Source organism: Salminus brasiliensis, chromosome 21, assembly GCF_030463535.1.
Source record: "Salminus brasiliensis chromosome 21, fSalBra1.hap2, whole genome shotgun sequence".
NCBI classification, from domain to species: Eukaryota; Metazoa; Chordata; class Actinopteri; order Characiformes; family Bryconidae; genus Salminus; species Salminus brasiliensis.
This window is the reverse complement of record NC_132898.1, coordinates 22,073,527-22,095,144: the sequence shown is the minus strand read 5'-3', so window position 1 is coordinate 22,095,144 and position 21,618 is coordinate 22,073,527. Positions and strand designations below refer to the sequence as shown.

The 21,618-nt window shown below is 42.6% G+C and overlaps 1 protein-coding gene across 4 annotated transcripts in view; it reads left to right on the top strand.

The window, feature by feature from the left end:
• The window catches only part of ampd2a (adenosine monophosphate deaminase 2a), a 29,736-nt gene extending 9,083 nt beyond the window's left edge, over positions 1-20,653 (top strand). Inside the window, exons 2-19 of one of the 4 annotated variants that reach the window (XM_072665517.1) lie at positions 6,798-6,836; positions 7,598-7,728; positions 9,601-9,731; positions 10,931-10,999; positions 11,359-11,470; positions 12,696-12,882; positions 13,016-13,157; positions 13,244-13,333; positions 13,726-13,855; positions 14,340-14,534; positions 14,824-14,955; positions 15,068-15,231; positions 15,428-15,554; positions 15,792-15,955; positions 16,553-16,673; positions 17,034-17,207; positions 17,367-17,477; positions 17,815-20,653. In XM_072665517.1, the coding sequence (XP_072521618.1) occupies positions 7,699-7,728; positions 9,601-9,731; positions 10,931-10,999; positions 11,359-11,470; positions 12,696-12,882; positions 13,016-13,157; positions 13,244-13,333; positions 13,726-13,855; positions 14,340-14,534; positions 14,824-14,955; positions 15,068-15,231; positions 15,428-15,554; positions 15,792-15,955; positions 16,553-16,673; positions 17,034-17,207; positions 17,367-17,477; positions 17,815-18,030 (2,295 nt within the window). In that variant the 5' untranslated portion in view covers positions 6,798-6,836; positions 7,598-7,698 and the 3' untranslated portion in view covers positions 18,031-20,653. Of the gene's footprint in view, positions 1-1,030; positions 1,107-5,927; positions 6,021-6,797; positions 6,837-7,597; positions 7,729-9,600; positions 9,732-10,930; positions 11,000-11,358; positions 11,471-12,695; positions 12,883-13,015; positions 13,158-13,243; positions 13,334-13,725; positions 13,856-14,339; positions 14,535-14,823; positions 14,956-15,067; positions 15,232-15,427; positions 15,555-15,791; positions 15,956-16,552; positions 16,674-17,033; positions 17,208-17,366; positions 17,478-17,814 lie in introns of those variants that run through there. The other 3 variants (XM_072665515.1, XM_072665518.1, XM_072665516.1) reach the window with 3 other exon arrangements.
• The last annotated feature ends 965 nt before the right edge of the window (positions 20,654-21,618 follow it).

The following is a 21,618-nucleotide window of genomic DNA, read 5'->3' as shown; positions in this document are numbered from 1 at the left end:
TGTATAGAGAGATACATATTTAGAACTGAAGTACTGAATACTAAAATACATACAGTATATTGCCAAAAGTATTCACTCACTCATCCAATTCATTACATTCCAAAGTGGTACAGTAATAGGATTCCACTTGTGCAACAAGTCCAGTCGTAAAATGTCCTCGTTACTAAATATTTCATTAAGTGTTAAGTTGCACTCTAAGTTGCAATTGCTAAAACTGATATGCAAATGCACACACAGCATATCCCTGTCCCTGTAGACAAGTATGTCTAGGTAAAGCTACTTAGATGCTTGGATGGGCTAAATCACTGTATCAGAGGGTAATGATAAGGAGATAGAGGTGATTAGAAATCACTTGTATTTTTTAAAATATGATTCACTGTGTACGTTTATAACAGTAGTTATAACAGTACGATACGATGGTCTGCACTCATTTAGATGCTAGCATGTGCTTGGCTGGAAATTTTTGTTTAGTGTTGTGGCACTGAGGAACACAGCTGTATTGTCCCATTTGGTTTGGTTCCACTAGGAACTAATGGAATCAGATGGAGGTAAAAACCTGGAAATGTGAAAAGGGTCCATACCAGTGTGTTTTCTACAGAACTGTATCTCTGTGTTTGAGGAGTTGCATTTCATTTTGTTCTCTTCTGTGTTTTAATATAGCTGTTCTGATGAACATCCCCCTACAATACATTATTAATCCTGTATGTGTGTAAACGTGTGTGTGCCTTGTTTCACCACCAGGTGGTGTGTTAGTGGTTAATATGTATTCTGAAAGTTGTGTGTTTGTGTGTGTGTGTGTGTTGGAATGATCCTCCAGCAGCTCACTGTATGGTTGCCATGGCAGCCGAGCCCTGTCCCTTAGCTGCCTGCTCATTGGGTGGTGGGGGTGGGGATTTGTGAGGTTGGCCCCTCCCTCTTCAGTGCAGTGGGAGTTTCCTCTGTCATCACTTTGCGTCCTGCAGCAGTGTGTATGTGTCCAGTGGCCTTCCAAAGTGTGTGAGTGTGTTTGTGTGTGAGGATAACGGTCAGCATGTCAGCATCCGGCACAAACAAACCAAAAACTCCCCTCAGGAAAAGAGGAAGCCTTCAGAACACCTGCAGCACAGGTGAGAGAGAGCGAGAGAGAGAGAGAGAGTGTTTGTAATCCCTGTCTGTGTGTTGTGCTAGTTTGATTAACCAGACTGTTAAGTGTCCAAGAGACTGAGGAGCGTTTGTGTTATACAAGCACACACACACAGTAGTATTTAATTTTGCAGTATTTGGTATTGCTGTATTGCGGTATTCAGTATAACAGTATATGGTATTGCAATATTTGGTATTGATGAATTGCAGTATTGAGTATAATAGTGTATAGTATTGCAGTATTTGGTATTGCTGTATTTCGGTATTGAGTATTGCATTATTTAGTATCTCAGTATTTGGTATTGCTGTACTGTGGTATTTAGTATTGCAGTTTTTGGTATTGCTGTAAATAATATAGCAGTATAAAGTATCGCTTTATTTTATGTTAGTGTATTTAGCATTGCAGTATTTAGTATTGTTGTATTTTTTACTATTGCAATAGTTAGTATTGCACACTAAATATTGCAGTAGTAATGCATAGGATTGTAACAGTATAAGATTTTAACCATGTCTCAGAAAATATCATGTTTTTACAGTATCACAGTACTTAGTATACTGTCTTTTACTCCTTTTTTAAAATATTCTTCTTCTTATATTCTTCTTCTTATTATTATTATTATCAGGTGCAATTACCCTTAAAGGAGTGTTTTTATCTATTTTAAATGGATAATCTTAAATTTTCATAACATGGTATACCTTAAGCAGTTGTAATGCAGCATTAGTATGGTATTATTGCAGTACTAATGCAGTATTAGTACGCTATTATTGCAGTAGTAATGCATTATTGCAGTAGTAATGCATTATTGCAGTAATAATACAGTATTATTACATTATTATTGTAGTAGCAGTCCATTAATGCAGTAGTATTGCAGTATTATTACAGTATTCTTGCAGTAGCATTGCAGTTTTGCAGTAATAATGTAGTTTTATTACATATTTCGAGACAATGCTTTATTTATTGCAGTAGCAATGTGTTTTTTGCTGTATTATTGCAGTAATAATACAGTTTTACTACAGGTTATTGCAGTAGTAATGCAGTATTATTACAGTAGTAATGCAGTATTATTACAGTATTGCAGTAGTAATGCAGTATTATTACAGTATTATTGCAGAAGTATTTTAGTATTATTATGATATTATTGCAGTAGTAATGCAGTATTATTACAGTATTATTGCAGAAGTATTTTATTATTATTACAGTATTATTGAAGTAGTAATGCAATATTATTGCACTAGTAATGCAGTTTTTTTTTACAGTTTTATGCAGTAACGCAATTATGTTGTGGTGTTATTTCAGTAACACTGCATTATTGCAGTATTGCGTCGGTGCAGTTTGCAGTGCAGTGTGTCTACAGTCTAAAACAGAAGTGCTGCAGTGATAAATAACTTAAAGCCTCTCTCCCTCTCTCTGCTGTGTGTGTGTGTATGTGTGTGTGTGAGCTGGTTTGCTCATTGGCATTTAAGACAGCTTTTTAAATAATGTGTAAATGGTAAATATGTGTGTGTGTGTAAAGGTAAAGGTGCACGTATTTGTCACTGTACAGTGTACAAAATGTGTCCTCCGCATTTAACCCATCTGGTAGTGAACACACACTCACACACACACATGTGTTAGGGGCAGTGAGTACACACACACACCCAGAGCGGTGGGCAGCCAACTCCAGCGCCCAGGGAGCAGAGAGGGTAAAGGGCCTTGCTCAAGGGCCCAACAGTGGCAGCTTGCCGAGCCCGGGAATCTAACCCACAACCCTGTTATCAATATCCCGGTGCTCTAACCGCTGAGCCACCACTGCCCCATGTATGTATGTGTACTGGTTATACTGTGCTGATTTATCCCTCAATACAAATGTTGGTGTGTGTACATGGTAGGTGTGTGTGTATCTGTGCTGTCCCAATATCTGTGTTTGAATATTTGAGTGTGTTTTGGGGGAACTGACCTAACTATTTTGATTACACTGGCCTACAGTACCACTGATTTACCAGCAGAGGGCAACAGCCTAAAAATAAAACACAGTGGTAGTAAATTACAATGTTGTGTGTGTGTGAGTGTGTGAGTCAATATAATTAGGTTTATGCAACCTGTATTTGTAAATTATACTTTTTCATAACCCACTGGCATCATTATAATATTACAGTACCTTAAGGCTAGGGATGTCCCAGTCCAGTTTTTTTCTGACCCTTGATGTGTAATTTGAGTGTATATGGCTGTAATGTGGGTATGTGTGACAGTATTGTCTGTGAATATGGCTGGATATTTGGTAGTGATGAGGGGATATGTGGCAATGATGTGGGTATATGGGGCAGTAATGTGATTAAATATGGCTATAATATGAGTAAATATGGCTGTAATGTGGGTATGAGTAGCAGTGATGTGGGCATATGTGGTTGTAATGTGGGTATGTATGGTAGTATTGTGGGTACATGTGGCAGTAATGAGGGTGATTATTGCTGTATTGTGAGTATATTTGGCTGTAAAATGGGTATATGTGGCAGTAATGTGGGTGTATATGGCTTTAATATGGGAATATGTGTCTGTCATGTAGATATATGTGTCAGATATGTGAGGACATATAACAGTAATGTGGGTATATATGGCTGTGATGAAGTATGTATGACAGTAATGTGTGTAGGTATATAGTAGGGATGCACCGATCCATCATAATCTGTTCCGATACAGATACCCATACATGAGCTTGGAGTATGAGCTGATACCGATCCGATACCATTGTTGAATTAACCATATACCCGATCCAGCTAATTTTGTTAGTGTCGGGTTGGATCGGTGCATCCCTAGTATATATAGTGGTAATGTGGTTATATATGATGGTAATGCAGGTATATGTGGCTGCAATGTGGGTGTATTAGACATTTTATTAAAACATATTGCATGTATTTATGGCATAATTTGGGTATATATGGCTGTAATGTGGGTATATATGTTGGTAATGTGTAATGTGGGTATATGGCATTAATGTGGGTGTATAGCTATGATGTGGATATATATGGCTTGTGAGGTAATAATGGCAATGGCAATAAAGAGGGTGTACATGGTTGTAATGTGGGCATATATGCCTGTAATCTGGATATATATTGCAAACATAGGTAGGTCAGTGTGTTTCACTACCTGAAGCAGTATACTCTCTCTCTCACTATCACATACACACACTCACACACACTCTTCCTCTCTTCTCTTTTCCCAAACTCAGCACAGCAGGACAACTTGACTGTGTGTGTGAGAGAGTATGTGCGTGAATGTGTGTTGCTGGGAAAGCTGTGCTGTTCTGCTGCAGTGATTTTTTAAAACCAGAATGAATGACCCTCTTTGTGGGTTCCTTAAAGACTGCTGTGTGTGTGTGAGGAGCCATATCTAGGTCAGTTCTTGTGAGATTTTCTAAAGGGTTTGAGCTGCTGAGGAGAAAAAAAGAACTCGGACAAAGGTAGAACTTTGATCAGACAGACTTAAGACTGATCAAACAAAAGACTGAGATCAGACAGATATAAGACTGAAATCAGACAGATGTAAGACTGAGGTCAGACAGTGGTAAGACTAACCAACAGAAGTGTGACTGTGGTCAGACAGAAGTCAGACAGTGGTAGGACTGATCAGATTGAAGTAAGACTGAGGTCAGACTGAGGTAAGACTGGGAAGAGACAGAGGTAAGACTAAGGTCAGAATGAGATTAGACATAAGTAAGAGACTGAGATCAGAGACAGGTACGACTGAGATCAGAAAGTGTTAAGACTGAGATCAGACAGATAAAACTGACCAGACAGAGGTAACACTGAGATCAAACAGAGGTAAGACTGACCAGACACAGGTAAGACTGAGATCAGACAGATAAAACTGACCAGACAGAGGTAACACTTGAGATCAGACAGAGGTAAGACTGACCAGACACAGGTTAGACTGAGGTCAGACAGATATAAGACTGAGATCAGACAGTGGTAAAACTAACTGACAGAAGTGTGACTGTGGTCAGACAGAAGTCAGACAGTGTTAGGACTGATCAGATTGAAGTAAGACTGAGGTCAGACTGAGGTAAGACTGCCCAGACAGAGGTAAGACTGGGAAGAGACAGAGGTAAGACCAAGGTCAGACTGAGATTAGACATAAGTAGGACTGAGATCAGAGACAGGTAAGACTGAGATCAGAAAGTGTTAAGACTGAGATCAGACAGCTAAAACTGACCAGACAGAGGTAACACTGAGATCAGACACAGGTAAGACTGAGGTCAGACAGAGGTGGGACAGAAACTGCAATTATACTTGTATACACACCTACTGTGTACAGTACTGCAGACCTCAGACTAGACAAGACAGAAAACCCTCTATTACACACACACACACACACACACACTGCTTTTCTGTCTGACTATAAATAACACAACAGAGCTTCACTCACTTCTGTAGGTCAGTGTTTAAATGTGTGTGTGTGTGTGTGTGTTTGTATGTGTGTTGCTTTATTATTTTCTCTTACAGTGTATGTAATACAGTTCTGCTTTACCCCTTCCTCCTGATGCTGCCCAATCAGAAGAAGATATAGCCCACACATTCACAGATTTCTGAATCAGACACACACACACACACATATATATATACACAAAGCTGCATTTAGGTTGTGGTGTGTGTGTGTGAGAGAGAGAGAGTTAATGATGTAGTGTAAGCCCCTCCCCGTCTTTTCATTTAAGCACCCCCTCCCATTTTTTGCCACGTGGTACAATCCAACCCACTTACACCAGCCTGTGGGGGGAGAGAGAGAGGGAGATAGAGAGAGAGGGAGAGAAAGAGAGGGGAAAGAGAAAGAAAGATAGAAAGAGAGGGAGAGAGAGAGAGAGAGAGAGAGAGAGAGCAGCTTTTTGGTTCATTCAGAGAGAGAGCCTGCAGAGAAACCAGCACAGGTACTGTACACACACACACACACACACACACACACACACACAGGACCAGGACAGTGTGTAAGTGGTGCTTGCTGACAGTGCAGAATAGAGGAAGGGGGATGGAAGTGTGTGTGTGTGCGCATGTGCATGTGTGAAGTTGAGAATCCACTGCGTCACACAGAGCTCTGTGATGTGGAGCTGAGAGACACTGCAGTGCAGGAAACTTCTCTCAGTGCAGGAGAGAGGGAGAGAGAGAGGGAGACACTAGCTGTTGTTCTCTGGTTTGTACAGTGAATAGACAAGTAACATTTCATTTTAATGACAGGTATGTGTGTGTGAGAGTACAACATATTAAGGACAAACAGCAAAGTGTTAAAAAAAAATTAAAAAATAGATATTCAGCATTGAATTACAGTATGATCCACACAGTCATTCTGACAGACTGTAATACACTACAGGAAGTGTAGGGGGTGCCCTACAATGCTATATAATGCTCATGTGACCTACACAATCATCCTGACAGACTGTAATACGCTACAGGGGGAGTTGTTAGGGTTCTCTGGGTTTAGTAGTATATTAATCACTGCTGCCGGTTGCAGTGTTTGGATTTATCCTGATTTTACCGCAGTTGACCCAGATATGCTTCGTCCACTCCTGATAAATGAACAGCTGGACTGACCCTGGGCTGAGCAGAGCCTGAATCCGTCCCTTCTGTTCCATCTAGGTGAAGCTTTGTGTTTGTTTACTCATGCTTGGGTTGTGTTTTGAGTTTTGTTGTTTGTTGTATGCGTGATTAAGGTTAAAGGTGAAGCTGTGAAGCGGGCTGGTGTTTCCAAAGTAAGTTTCCAGAGACTCACTACAGACTGTGACACTGTGCTCCTATAGACTCACTGTGCTCCTATAGACTCACTGTGGTCCTATAGACTTACAACATACTCACTATAACCTCACTACACTCTTACATCCTCATTACAGTTCTAAAGACTTGCTACACTAAGACAGACTAACTGCACTCCTACAGATTCCCACCGACTTACTACACTCCTGTAGGGTTGTAAGGCTGTGTGTTTCTAGAGTTGTAAGGATATAAGTATGTTAGGGTGTAGTGCTGTAGGGTTGTGCAGTTGTAGGGATGTGGGACTGGAGTGATGTAGGGTTGTAAGGTTGTAGGACTGTACGGATGTAGGGGTGTGGGGCTATGGGGCAGTAGGGTTTTTGAGATTGGTTGTAGAGCTGTAGGATTGTAGGGTTATAAAGCTGTAGGACTGTAGAGCTGTAGGATTGTAGAGCTGTAGGGTTGTATTATTGTTGTCAGTCTACCATCTGTAAAAGAACAGATGCAGCAGCAGTGTTTTCACCACAAAGCTCATTCTAGTAATCAGGCTGATGTGTGTGTGTTTGTCCTGCTTGTTTAACTGAGTAGATGGGGGTCTGTGGTACATGGGGGTGTGTTTGTGCTACTCTCTGTGGGTCTGGTCTCCATGACGCTGCTGTCTGAATTAGCACAGAAATAGAGCATAACTCCTGCTGTACCTCTCTCTCTCTTTCTCTCTTTCTCCCTCTTTCTCTCTCGCTCTCTCTTTCTCTCTGTGGTGCAGATCTGCGTGGAGTTCCAGGGCAGAACGTTCTCTCGTCACAGCGCTCTCTCCCAGGAACCCCCGTCTCACACAAACACTTCCCCATCGACCTGCGAACGTCCATGGACGGGAAGTATAAAGAGATTGCGGAGGTACGAAACACTCCTTCTGTTTACTCTGTTTACTGTTTTATTCTGTTTACTGATGTTGTACAGGACATAGGGACTCGGATACAAATAGTGTAAAGGAAAGTAGAACTGAAAGCTGTTTTTCTCTCAAACACTAACCATTGCTTAGTGTCTACAACATCTTAACCTGAATTTGTTAAATCAGAAGCTTTAAATTCAGTGTTTTCACACTAATGATATTTTGTTTCAGTTTTATCTGTTTATTACTTGCTTATAACATTACTTTATCTGTAAAAGGCTGATCATTAATGACCGGTATGTTCATGCCTGTTTAGTACCTTCATTATTTATAGATTTTACTACGCTAGTCTACTGTGCAGCAAACCATGAGCTCTGTTCCTCATGGCTTCCTCAAAGCAGTTATGATGTCTGTGAAATCGAGATAGCCTTACCCAGGCTATCAGGCTTGCTTTGCCAGGCTGTTTGGCCCAGCTTGTTTGCCCCAGGCTATTTGGCCCAGCTTGTTTTCCCCAGGCTATGTGCCCCACCTATTTACCCCTGTTTGTTTGCCCCAGCTCGTTTGACCCAGGCTATTTGTCCCAGCTGTGCCCTGTCCCAGCTGTTTATCTCAGGCTATTTTTCCCAACTTGTTTGCCCTAGGCTGTTTGCCCCAGCTTGTTTGCCCCAGACTATTTGTTTTAGTTTATTTGCCCAAGGCTATTTGTCCGAGCTTGTTTGCCCAACCTTTTTGCCCCATGCTATTTGCCTTAGGACTATTTTTGCCAAAGGCTGTTTGCTTCAGGCTATGTGCCCCAGCTCGATTGCCTTGGCCGGTTTGCCCCAGGCTATCTGTCTCAGCTTGTTTGGCCCAACCTGTTTGCCCCAGCTCATTTGCCCCAGGGTATTTTCCCCAGCGTGTTTGCTCCAGGCTATTTGACCTAGCCTGTTAGCCCTAGGCTGTTTGCCTTAGGCTATTTGTGCCAGCTCGATTGCCTTAGCCTGTTTGTCCCAGGCCACCTGTCCCAGTATATTTGCCCCAGTTTCTCAGGGTCTGTAGAAGTTGGGCTGGTCTGATGTGACCTTGATGCAGACATCAGTCTGATCTACAGTGTTTTTACAGCAAACCTGTAAAAACACTAAGGTTCCTCGTCTCTCAGAGCTTTCTATCTATAATCAATATAAGGTAAAGGTACAAGTATTTGTCGCTGTACAATGTACAGTGAAATGTGTCCTCCACATTTGACCCATTCGTGGTAGTGGTGGGCAGCCAACTCCATGACCCGGGGATCAGTTGGGGGTTAGGTCTTGCTCAAGGTCAATTCAACCATGGATTGAGGGAGGAGACAGCCTTCCCTTCCCCTACCCCTAATTCTTACCTGCTGGTAGGATTCGAAACGCTGACCTTCTGACCTCTCATTAGGCCATGACTGGCCATGATTGTCAATACTTAATCTATAGTTTATCTGAGTGTCTGAGCAGTGTTTCGACTGTGTTTGTAACTGCTGACGCTGCTGCAGCTCATCAGCTCGTTCTCAGGCTATTCAGGATCTGATCAGGAGTGCTGAGTGAAGGAACAAGGAACCACATGATTCTAAGGGTCACCAGGAGCAGCAGTTGAAAATGCTACATTGCTAATGTTTAATGTTTATCTGATTTGAAACCAGTTATGGCACCACATTTAAATGATGCTGCTTTCATTAGCTCTAGCAGGTAGCAAATATCAGTTCATTCTGCTGTAGCTGTGTAGGCTGGCTTAACGACAGCTTTCTCTGTAATTCTAGCGGGTTCTCCATGTGATAAAAAACGCAGGTCCCAAAATGTCCTTTCACTCCAGTGACAAATCTAAGACTCCTTCTCTGTGTATCTGTGTGTGTGCGTATATTTGTTTGTGTATAGGAGCTGCTGGCCCGCAGTCTAGTGGACAGTGAGATGCGCAGCGCTCCTTATGAATTTCCAGAGGAAAGTCCGATCGAACAGCTTGAGGAGAAACGGCACCGATTAGAAAGACAGATCAGCCAGGACATCAGGTGTGTGTGTATGTGTGTGTTTGTTGTGTGTGTGCTCCGGCTACATGGCGCTGCTCTCTGCTGTTTCAGGGCTGGACACTGTGCAGTGTGTGTTTCAGAATTAACTGGTGTGTTTGTGTTAAAAAGCAATGGGGGGCAAAATGCAGGAAAAGAAGGAGCTCAAATTATAGCAAATAAATATATAAAAAAATAACTCAAACACAATAATTACACCACAATATCATTTTTCCAGCAGAAACTGGCAAAATTCGTTCACTGTTCAGTCAAGTGAAGCAGTAAAAACTTTTAACAGTAGGGGGCACACTGCAGTTTATTCTGTTCACAGATTAGGCTTTAAAAGGTAGGGGACGCACAGACTTGTAGTAATTTAAGCTTTCCAAAAAGAACACCCACCTGTTGGTGTTAATATTCGCTGCATCTTCATTATTTTCCTCCACGGTGTTGGTATTAGCTGGTCTGTACACCACGAGTTAAGTGTGTTTAATACCTGGCCGACCAGTTTTATGTTTGTGGAAACCCATTCTAATTACTGCATTCAACTACTTTAAGTTGCACCCATTGACATAGATGTGCAAATGCATGCACACACAGCTTGTCTAGTTCTTGTTGCCAGCAGATAAACATGAACCTATTGGCACCATGTCTAATACCAGGCATGGGCTAGAGGGATATAAAGCCCCTCTTGCATTCTGCTGAGGAGGCGTGGAACTTTTTTTTTTTTTTCAGGAGATTTGGGATTTGGGAATTGGATATAAGGTGATGTGGTGATCATTTAACATTCTGGTCTTATCGCTGAATGCAATCAAATCCTCACAGTAATGCTACGAAATCTTGTAGGTAACCTTCCCTAGACAGTGGAAACGTTTACTCCAACAAAAGCAGGGTAAACTTGTTTTTAAAACACTTGATTTTAGAAGAAACAATGAATGAGCAGGTGTCCCAGTACTTAATCTCCATTTATCAATGATGTCAGTGTATCAATGATGTCAAATCTAAATCTTGGACTTTGGGGTGCAGGTTATCTCTGTGTGATTGTGGTGTCCAGCCTGTAGAGCTCACTGTGGCAACCTGATCATTTTTTTCTCACCCTCTATTCCTCCCCACCAACCTATGTGTGTGTGTGTGTGTGTGTGTTCCCTCTCCTAACGCCCCTACTAATTTTTTGCTTGGCCGCCTCACACTGCCCCCCCCAACTCCAGGCTAGAGCCAGAGATTCTGCTGAGAGCCAAACAGGACTTCCTGAAAATCGACAGTACAGCCGACCTGGAGTGAGTTACACACTCTCTCTACCTCTCTCTCTCTCTTTCTACCTATCTCTTATCTGTCTCTCTCTCCTTCTATCTCTCTACCTCGCTCTATGGTGGCCTCTCTATCTCTCTCTCCCTTCATCTCCGCCTCTTCTCTGTGCAGGTGGAGCTCCAGCACGGCACAGTTGAGTGTTTTCAGTTGTGTGTGTAGCGCTGCAGAACCTGACTGTGAAGATGTTTAAGGGAGTTTCTCAGGGATCTCTGAACTGTGCCGCCCTGGAGCTGCTGAACTTTATCACAACAGTGCTTCTGACTCTATATCTGTCTCTCTCCATCTTTCTCTCTCTCTCTCTCTCTCTCTCTGTCTGTCTCTCTGTCAGGAATCTGAAAGACCAGGATGAGGTAACAGTGGACCATGCTCCTAAAGAGCGAGAGTTGATGGTGGAGAGAGAGTTTCAGCGTGTGTCTATCTCAGGAGAGGAGAAGTGTGGGGTAATGTTCTACCTCTTATTAGACGTGTTAAGTAATTGCATTGTTAGACATGCTAGATAACGTTCTGCCCCTCAGTGGAAGTGTTTGGTAATTCTCTACACCTTGTAGGAAATAAGGGTAATGGTCTAGCCGTCACTGAGTGTGGGGTAAAGCTATACCCCTCAGTGGAAGCTCTGGATAACCCTGTAAAACCTCATGCAATATAAAGGGCAACAGGAAATGCTGAATAAAACTCTGCCCCTTTTTTTGAAGCATGGGAAGATGACCTTCCACCTCGTGCAAAAACTACCCCAGGGTTCTTCATCAGTAGCAAAAGCTCAACTTTCCTCCCCTTATCTGGAAGCAAGGATTAACTCTCTACCCTTCGCAGGAAGCAAGGGTCTTTACTCTTAGCTGGAGGCTAGTTGTAAATATCTATCCATTCCTAGAAGCAAAAGGTTATATTGCCCTTCGCTGTAAGCAAGGGTTAACTATCTTAACTTGTTATCTACTTCTCATTGGAAGCAAGAGGTAATGCTACCCTTTGTTGGAAGCAAGGGGTAACTATGTACCCCTCATTGGAAGCAAAGGGTTGCTCTTTATCCCTCATTGGAAGCATGGATCACATTGTTGGAAACAAAGACTCTACCTCTCTGCCTTGTTGGAAGGTCTACTCTTCACTGAAGTCAGGGGTTAATGCTCTATCCCTAATTGGAAGCACATAATGACTCTACCCCTCATTAGCAAGAAGTAACTCTCTGCCCCTCAGTGGAAGCAAGGGGTAACTCTCTACCTTTTGCTGGAAGCAAGAGGTAACGCTTTACCCTTTGCTGAAGGCAAGGGGTCTGGCACCCTTCTGGCAAAGGGCCAGAAGCAAAGGGTAATTTTTTACTCACACTGGAAGTAAGGGGAAACTCTACAGTAACTCTACCCTTTGCTGAAAGCACTCTTTATCCCCCTTTAGTAGAAGCCAGGGGTAACTCTCTACCCCCTATTAAAAGCCAAGGGTAACTCTCTACCCCTTTTTAAAAGCCTGGGGTAACTCCCTACACCTCATTAGAAGCCAGGGGTAACTTTCTACTCTTTGTTGGAAGCATTTAGGACATTAGGTTCTACATTACATTGTGTCAGATTCTACAGATTCTAGATTTACATTATTTTCACAATATCTGTGTGTGTGTGTGTGTGTGTGTATGTGTGTTTCTTTTATGTATGTGAATGCAATGATCTGTCCTGGCTCCCCCAGGTTCCCTTCACTGACCTGGTGGATGCTGCGGAATGTGTGGTCAGAGCTCTGTTTATCAGAGAGAAGTACATGTCTGAGTCTCTGCAGGGGTTCTGCAGCACCACTGCCCGCCTGCTGCAGGACCTGTCTGACCGCCCTCTACGTTGCAGCCCACAGGGAGCAGAGCCTGAGACACCTGTAGATGCAGGTACACTCATACACACACACACATTTTTTATAGGTAATAATGCTATTTATAGACAATAATAAACTCTGTGTAGACAGCTCTGAGGTGCATATACACTACTGCACTCTCACTGCTTGACCTGTTTGTGTGTCAGATGCCCCAGTACACCCTCCAGTCAGTCAGACTCACCCGTATGAGGGTCAGGACCCCAAGAATCTGCCTCCAGATGTGGGCTATACCTGCAGGATGGTGGACGGTGTGGTCCACGTTTACACCAAACGCAGTCCCCTGGACAAGTGAGTGTGTCATTGGTAAAAGTGTACTGTAGTTTGTGTGTGTGTTTGCTTGTGTTTTAATGTTTGAATGTGTGTTGTACCTGCAGGACTACGGAGCTGGACCTGCCGTATCCTAACCTGCAGGACTATATTGCTGATATGAACGTCATGATGGCTCTCATCATCAACGGACCAGTGTAAGTTAGGAGCAGCATTGCGGTGGAATTAGTTCCTCCGGTGGTTATTTGGGTATGGGTGTGTACGCTGATTCAGGATAGGGTATGTGTGTGATTCCCACAGACTGAAAGATCACAGCCCAGACATTTCACTGTCGTGTCCACCGGTTATTTAATTCTAGGTAATGTGGATCAGAACAGGACTGCCCTCACTGAGGGAGCTTTGGGTTCATCAAATCACACATTATTCACTCCTCAGTAATGACTGTAAGCAGTTCAAGTTAGATTTATTGTATTCAGAAGTGCCTGAAGTCTCCTGAGTGGCGTAGCTGTCTAAGTGTTTTCTTTGACCTTGGTAGTCTGACCATATCTTCAATGTCTTTTCTATTTGCCCATTCCATATGTTGCTGCAGAAAGTCATTCTGTTACCGGCGGCTGCAGTACCTCAGCTCCAAGTTTCAGATGCACATACTGCTCAACGAGATGAAAGAGCTAGCAGCCCAGAAGAAAGTCCCTCATCGAGACTTCTATAATATCCGCAAGGTACAGATACACACACGCTACATATGCAAACACCTTCTGCACAAAAGAGAACACACATAAAAACATTAAATAACACATCTCTGCTCAAACTGTTTCTGAACAATTCAGTTGAAAGCAACAACTTTCCCCATAGGTTTGGTTAACTGTACCAGACTAAGAGAACACTAACAGTAACTATACTAACAGTAACTGTTTTTTACTCCACAAAGTAAAACAGCCCATCTAAGCCCCATTAAACTCAGCTAGATTTTACTGTTATGGTACAGAAACGGGGAATTTGGAGAAATATCTGTCCCAGAACTGGTAGATGAAGTTGTTATGATAACACAAGAACAACAAAAACACTTTCAGCTTGAACCAATTTAACTACAGAAACCATAAATTATCTAATTATTTCGCCCATCAGCTGAACCTAATGTTCCCTCAGCATCAGAGTCAGAGTTCAGTTATTTATTCTCTCTCGCTTTCTCTCTGTCGCCCCCAGGTGGACACACACATCCACGCCTCCTCCTGTATGAATCAGAAACACCTGCTGCGCTTCATTAAGAGTGCGATGAAGAAGTATCCGGAAGAGATCGTGCACATGGAGGATGGGCGGGGCCAGACACTGATGGAGGTGTTCGAGAGCATGAACCTGACAGCCTTCGACCTCAGCGTTGACACGCTCGACATGCATGCGGTAAAACACTGTATACTTAAACACTTAAAGATCCTGTATTACACACATCTCTGTATCTCTACATTTCTAAATCCGTGTACGCTGAGTGGGTGGGGCTAAACCGCTATGCAGTGATTAGGTGGATTTATGCATATGATTTGACTAAATTGAGAACAGGCTGTTTGTGCAATTTGTTTTCACATACAGACTGTAAACAGTGTTTACACACTTTATCACACTCTTTCGGAAAGTGAGGGAGATCAGTGTGATTTAGGCTAGGCTGCGAATGTTGTCTGTGTTCTGCTCTTAGGACCGAAACACGTTCCATCGCTTCGACAAATTTAACTCCAAATACAACCCCATCGGAGAGTCAATCCTGCGGGAGATCTTTATCAAAACAGACAACCACATCCAGGGAAAATACTTTGGCCACATTGTCAAGGTCAGACACAGCACACACATGGGTTTCTGATAAAGTGGCCAATAAGGTGGAGCTACAAGTGAGGGGGTTCTGATAAAGTGGACGCTCATGGGATGTGTGTATATGTATGTAGGAGGTCATGTCTGATTTGGAGGAGAGTAAATATCAGAACGCTGAGCTCCGTCTGTCCGTCTACGGGCGCTCGCGGGACGAGTGGGACAGATTGGCTCTGTGGGCGACAACACACTCTGTCTACTCGCCCAACGTCCGCTGGCTAATTCAAATCCCACGGCTGTTGTAAGAACACACACATACATACACACATACAGTCTAAACCTCCAGAATTCACAATATACACTGGCCATATAAACACACATGCACTACTTGTAACACCCTGCACACACTTGCCCTCTACTGAAAAGACACTTAATAACACTGCCTGTCTTACACGTCAGTCTGATTCTCTCTCTCTCTCACTCTCTCTCTCCTCCAGTGATGTGTATCACAGTAAGAGGCAGTTAGGGAATTTTCAGCAGATGTTGGAGAATATTTTCCTGCCTCTGTTTGAGGTGACAATTAACCCCCAGAGCCACCCGGAGCTGCACCTGTTCCTGCAACATGTGAGTACACTCACACATACAGGCAATATCATTTCCTGTTTTATCTTAAACATTTCAATCATATTCATCTTTTTTAAATGTGTGATTGCAGAGATTCAATTGGTGACAGTCAAAGTCCAGTGTTTGTTAGTAATGTTAGCCTAGATCAATCATGATACTGTGATTTTACACTGAACTGATTCTTTAAACTAAATTGTAATTTGACAGTTCTGTGACTGTGTGTGTATGTGTGTGTAGGTGATGGGCTTTGACAGTGTGGATGATGAGTCAAAGCCGGAGCACCATGTGTTTAATCTGGACAGCCCTCTGCCTGTGAACTGGACTGAGGAGGACAATCCACCCTACTCCTACTACCTGTACTACACCTACGCAAACATGACTGTACTAAACCACCTGCGCAGGTACACACACACACACGCCCCTCATTACATCAACCACTCCAGACTATTTTTAAAAGAGGTACAGACTGCTCCAGCCTGAACATGCAGAAAGTAAAGTTCTGAAGACTGTTCCACACTAAATATACCTCATAAACGACACAACCAGAAGCCTCGGCAACGTTGCGCTCATTGCGCTTTTGGGAGCCGTTATACATAAAAAAATCCAGCATGCACCTGTCAGTCGCTACTGTGCTGCACATACAGGTTTTTTGCATTTAACCCATCCGTGAACACACACACAAGCTAATGAGCACACAGAAAGATACTTAAACACAGTGTACACACGTGCCCGGAGCGGTGGGCAGCCCTAGCTGCGGTGCCCGGGGAGCAGTTTAGCTTTAGATGCCTTGCTCAAGGGCACTTCAGTCATGTCTTGTCGGTTCAGGTGATCAAGCAGGTGACCTTCCGGTCACACAACTGCTTCTCTAACCTTCATGCCTCGGCTTAAACTGGCTATCTAGTAAATATCTAGTATTTGTGTTCATTTGCTGAATAAAGAGCGAAGTCCTGAATATAAACAGCAGGAACTGAACAGATTCTGAAACACTATGTTTGCAGGAGGCGGGGCTTCCACACCTTTGTGCTGCGACCTCACTGTGGGGAGGCAGGGCCTATTCACCATCTGGTGTCTGGATTCATGCTGTCAGCCAACATCTCACACGGACTGCTGCTGAGAAAGGTAAACACACACGGAGAACTGACTTTCTCATTTTACTGAAATTATGGAATTCCATGTGCAGTGAAGAGAGCTTTCACTGTGGAGAGCATGGACGTGCTCATAGCACCACCTAGCGGTAGTGTTAAGAGAATGACTTTCTGCTTCTCTCTCTTCGGTACCGATTCTGTCAGGATCAGTGGGTTCTAATGGTGTATATGGATGTGATTTCTATCTCAGTTACCATTACTGCCACAACTGACCCGTTTGTGCTTTAACTGGGTCAGAACCGTCTACTCTTCTCTTGGATCAGTACTAGTACTGGTTCTGTCAGCGCGATGGCAGTGACATCACACTGTGTGTGTGTGTGTGTGTGTTCTGCAGGCTCCTGTGCTGCAGTACCTTTACTATCTGGCGCAGGTGGGCATCGCCATGTCTCCCCTCAGCAACAACAGCCTGTTTCTCAGTTACCATAGAAACCCACTGCCAGAGTACCTGTCCCGTGGACTGATGGTGTCCCTGTCCACTGATGATCCACTGCAGTTCCACTTTACCAAGGTAAACCCCCGCCACCGTGTTCTTATCAGCACAGATTGTGTGTGAGTGAGAAGTGTGACGGGGTGGTTTCAAATGAGCAGAAAAATCTGGGTCTAAACAGGAGTGGCCACTCTACAAGTGTTTATGTGAATATGTATGTATGTTTGTTTGTGTTTGTAGGAGCCCCTGATGGAAGAGTACAGTATTGCAGCTCAGGTGTGGAAGCTCAGCTCATGTGATATGTGTGAGTTGGCCCGGAACAGCGTGCTCATGAGCGGCTTTTCACACAAGGTAACACATACACCCCCTAGCACCCCTTTGTTGGGATACTGCATCAATAAAATGTATTAGTACTGTTGTTGTTTTTATGTGTAGTATGAGAGCAAGAGAGAGACACACACACACACACACACCAAACTGTAGTGTAATAAACATTGATAATAAACAGTTAATAATAAATAATATATTATAAAATATAAACTATAAAATAAACTATAAAAAGAAATAAGTAATGCAAATGAATAAGGATATAAAAAACTATTAACAAACAAAGATTACCTTAGAAACAACAACAACAATAATAATAGTAAAAGTAATCTTGCACGCTCTCTTTCTGTCTCTCTCTCAGACAAAGAGTTACTGGCTGGGTCCGGATTACGCTCGCGAGGGTCCGGAGGGAAATGATATTCGGCGTTCAAATGTTCCAGATATCCGTGTGGCATTTCGACACGAGACGCTGTGCGAGGAGCTGCAGCTGATCACACATGCTGTACACACACATGGCCTGGAGAGCATTCAGGAAGACGCTCCGCTCATCATGAACCCCTTACCTTCTACACGCTGAACATCACTTTTCTCACACACACACACAGACACACACACACACACACACAAACACACTCTCCACAAAGCCAAGGATTACTGCAGGTGCCTCTGTCCTGTCCAGCATGCTATTACCTCTCTCTTCCTCCCTCTGTCTCTCGGCCTGGCCCACTCTGGGCTGGGTTTGGGGTGAGGGTGGTGTTGGGGGGGGTGGGTGAGGTTGTACTCAGTTCTGCTGCTGTAAAGGATCAGCTGAATCAGAGCTGGATGATTTAGTTTGGCTGTAACACTGCAGCGCCCCCTAGTGTTCAGGACAGTTCTACTTCTGCATGTTTTGGAAAAATCTGCTAGTATCTGTCCTTTAAAACTGTGTGTTCTGACGCATGATGCACCCCCATGCACACATACACACACATACACATACACACACAGAAACACCAAATGAAACACAGATGTTACTTCCAGAGTCTTGCTGCCTTATAAAACACACATTTGACCATTTCCTTTTCTAAACACACTTATAAACATTCCCGTGTGTGTGTGTGTGTGTGTCCTATCATCTTTTTAGTCCCACTTTGTAAATGTTTATTTTTCTTCTAATTATTTGAAATTGTTATCTGAATAGTTTTTGTTTACTAGTAGCAGAGAGAAACAAAAACAGACTGTTTACAAACTGACTCCAAATGTAAAGATGTGTCTGATCACAGTCTGATCAATCTGCCTCACAGTCTTACCAATTCTGTCTCTCTCTCTCTCTCTCTCTCTCTCTCTCTCACACACACACACACAGTTAACTGTGTTTTACACTGTGGTTTGCTGATCTACGAGTGTGTGGATCATACACTCTGTGTAGCTACAAGTGAGGGGACACAACACAGCCCTACAGGCCAGAGATTAGAGCCTAGGGTGTAGGCTCTAGGGTGTAGAGCCTGGCATCTAGGATGGGGAATCTAGGATCTGAGCGGTGCATCTAAGGTGTAGACTGTATGAAGTAGAGTCTAAAATGTAGGTCGGGCTTCTTGAATGTAGGGTCAAATGCTTATGCTCTATATTTAAGAATGTAGGCTCTACATTTTAGGCTCTACATTCATTTAGAGTGTAGGGTCCATATTTTAGGGTGTAAGATCTAGAATGTAGGCTTTATATTAAATGAAGACTGTCTAGATTGTAGATCTAAGAAATAGGTTCTAGGGTCTGTGAAGAAGGCTCTAGGATCTACAGTGAGTTAGGTCTAGACGTAACCTGTTGTATTGTAGGATTGTGTAAAGCCGTACAGCTGCAGGTTCTGTTTAGCTTACAGGTCAGTTGTTGTGTAATTCATAAAGCTCAGATCTCCTGCAGAGTCTAAACACAAAAGATCTCAGTCCATGGATGAAGGTTAAGCTCCAGGGTGGGGATTGTGGATGTAGGCTCTAGAGTGTAGATTATAGGTTCTAAGGTGTTGTTTCTGGAGTTGTATATTCAGAAGTAAGATCAAGGGTACAAGATCCAGCACACTTGCCTCCAACATTCAGACACTCCAGGCCTTTTATGTTCTAGACTTTAGAGCAGAGATGGGGAACTGAGGTTCAGAGTTCAGTGAATTTTGGTAATTACCTGCACTAGAACACAAACTAAACCTGGATATTAGCTGATAAGTTTAATCAGGTGTGTTTGAGCAGGAAAAAAGGAATCTGGCTCTCCAGGATTGGAGTTCTCCAACCGTATAGGATGGAGGCTCTAGACACTAGTATATATGGTATATGATGTAGAATCTATTGTCAAGACTATAAAGTAGAAGGTGTACATTTTAGGATCTAGATTCTATGGTATAGGTTGTAAGATGGTAGGATCTAGGATATAGATTAATTAGACAAGACCTTAGGATATAGGGTCTAGACTCTAGGCTATAAAGTGGTGGTTACCTGGAGCAGATATTTCAGGTATTGAACTAGAACAGAAATGTGGAATGGCTCTGGATTAAGAACCTGAATAACTGTGAGCTGGGCTTCGTTAGAGGTTAGTGTGACGCTGGGTGTGCGGGTGGTGTAAGGTTCTCCGTGTGGAGCCGCAGTGATTTTGTACGTTTAATTTAATATAAAGAGTATTTTTTTAGGCTGGAAGAGGAGGATGTTTATTATTCATCACTGAAACAGAGAAGTTCTGCTGACAATCTCACACTACGTCTGAGTTCTGCTGGAGAGCGTAAGGACAGGTAATGGTGGTGGTGAGGAAGGTGGTGCAGTTTTTACTTCTTCATGTTTAATATAAAATTTGATCAATTTATGTGACACATCATAAAAACAGAGATTAACTTACAATTATTTTATTTCACCAGAAGGTAGTAAGTAGGTTCTTATGAAACAATAATACAGTAATTATACAGTAATAATACACAGTAATATTAAACAGTTTACATTTATTTAGCATTTCTTAGCGTTTATTTAAGTTTGTTTATGAAAATTTGGGACGTTTATTCAGATAGATTTACGTTATTTTACATGTTTATTTAGATCTGTAATTTTTTTTATTATTATTAGTTTTATTTCTCAACATGTTGATCTGAAGGCGATGTTGTCGCCCTTGTGGCTGATGGATGCCAACGATTCAAAGCCTGTTAAATTAAAATGTTCACTGAGATCAAATAAAGCATGAATTTATTAACAGATCATCTCCAGTCTCTGTGCTGACCTTAAACATTGTCCACTTCATTTACACACACTGTTGTATCACACATGCTCTCCAGGGTGGTGTTTTGGTGTTTTTGAGAAATCTCTCAAAAACTTCAAAAGGGTGGTGATTTTTCAGGCTCTTTTGAAAGTTTTTGAGGATAGTCTCTAGGGTGGAGGGTTTTAAGAAATAAAATATGTGGGGATATAAACACAAGTGGGATGACCTCACATCAAATGGCCCTAGCTTGATCAGCTGGCTCTGGGCCCTCTGCTACAGTCTCATTCACTTCCCATTCCAACCCGACCACATGTATATAATGTTGCATATCGGGGCACAAAGAGGAGGGGTCAGTGGGTGGGGTACTTGCCAGTCGTATTCACCTGCAGCCAATCAGATACAGATCTACATTTTTGTTGTCAATCATTATTAATTAAGTCAATCACTAACAAGAGTTAATCTGTGCTGACTTTAAACATTGTCCACTTCATTTACACACACTGTTGTATCACATACGCTCTCTAGGGTGGTGTTTTTTTTTTTTTTAATTTCTCAAAAACTTCAAATGTGTGGTGATTTTTGGGGAAGCTCTTCTGAAAGTTTTTGAGGACGCTCTGTAGGGTGGAAGTTTTTGAGGACAGTCTCTAGGGTGGAGGGTTTTAAGAAATATAGATTTGTGGGGATATAAACACATCACATCAAACGGCCTTAGCTTGATCAGGACATAAAGCTGGCTCTGGGCCCTCTGCTACGGTCTCATTCACTTCCCATTCCAACCTGACCACATGTATATAATGTTGCATATCGGGGCACAAAAAGGAGGGGTCAGTGGGCGGGGTACAAGCCAATCATATTCACCTGCAGCCAATCAGCTACAGATCTACATTTTTGTTGTCAATCATTATTAATTAAGTCAATCACTAACAAGAGTTACCTGCCTATCATTTTCTACTGCAGTCAC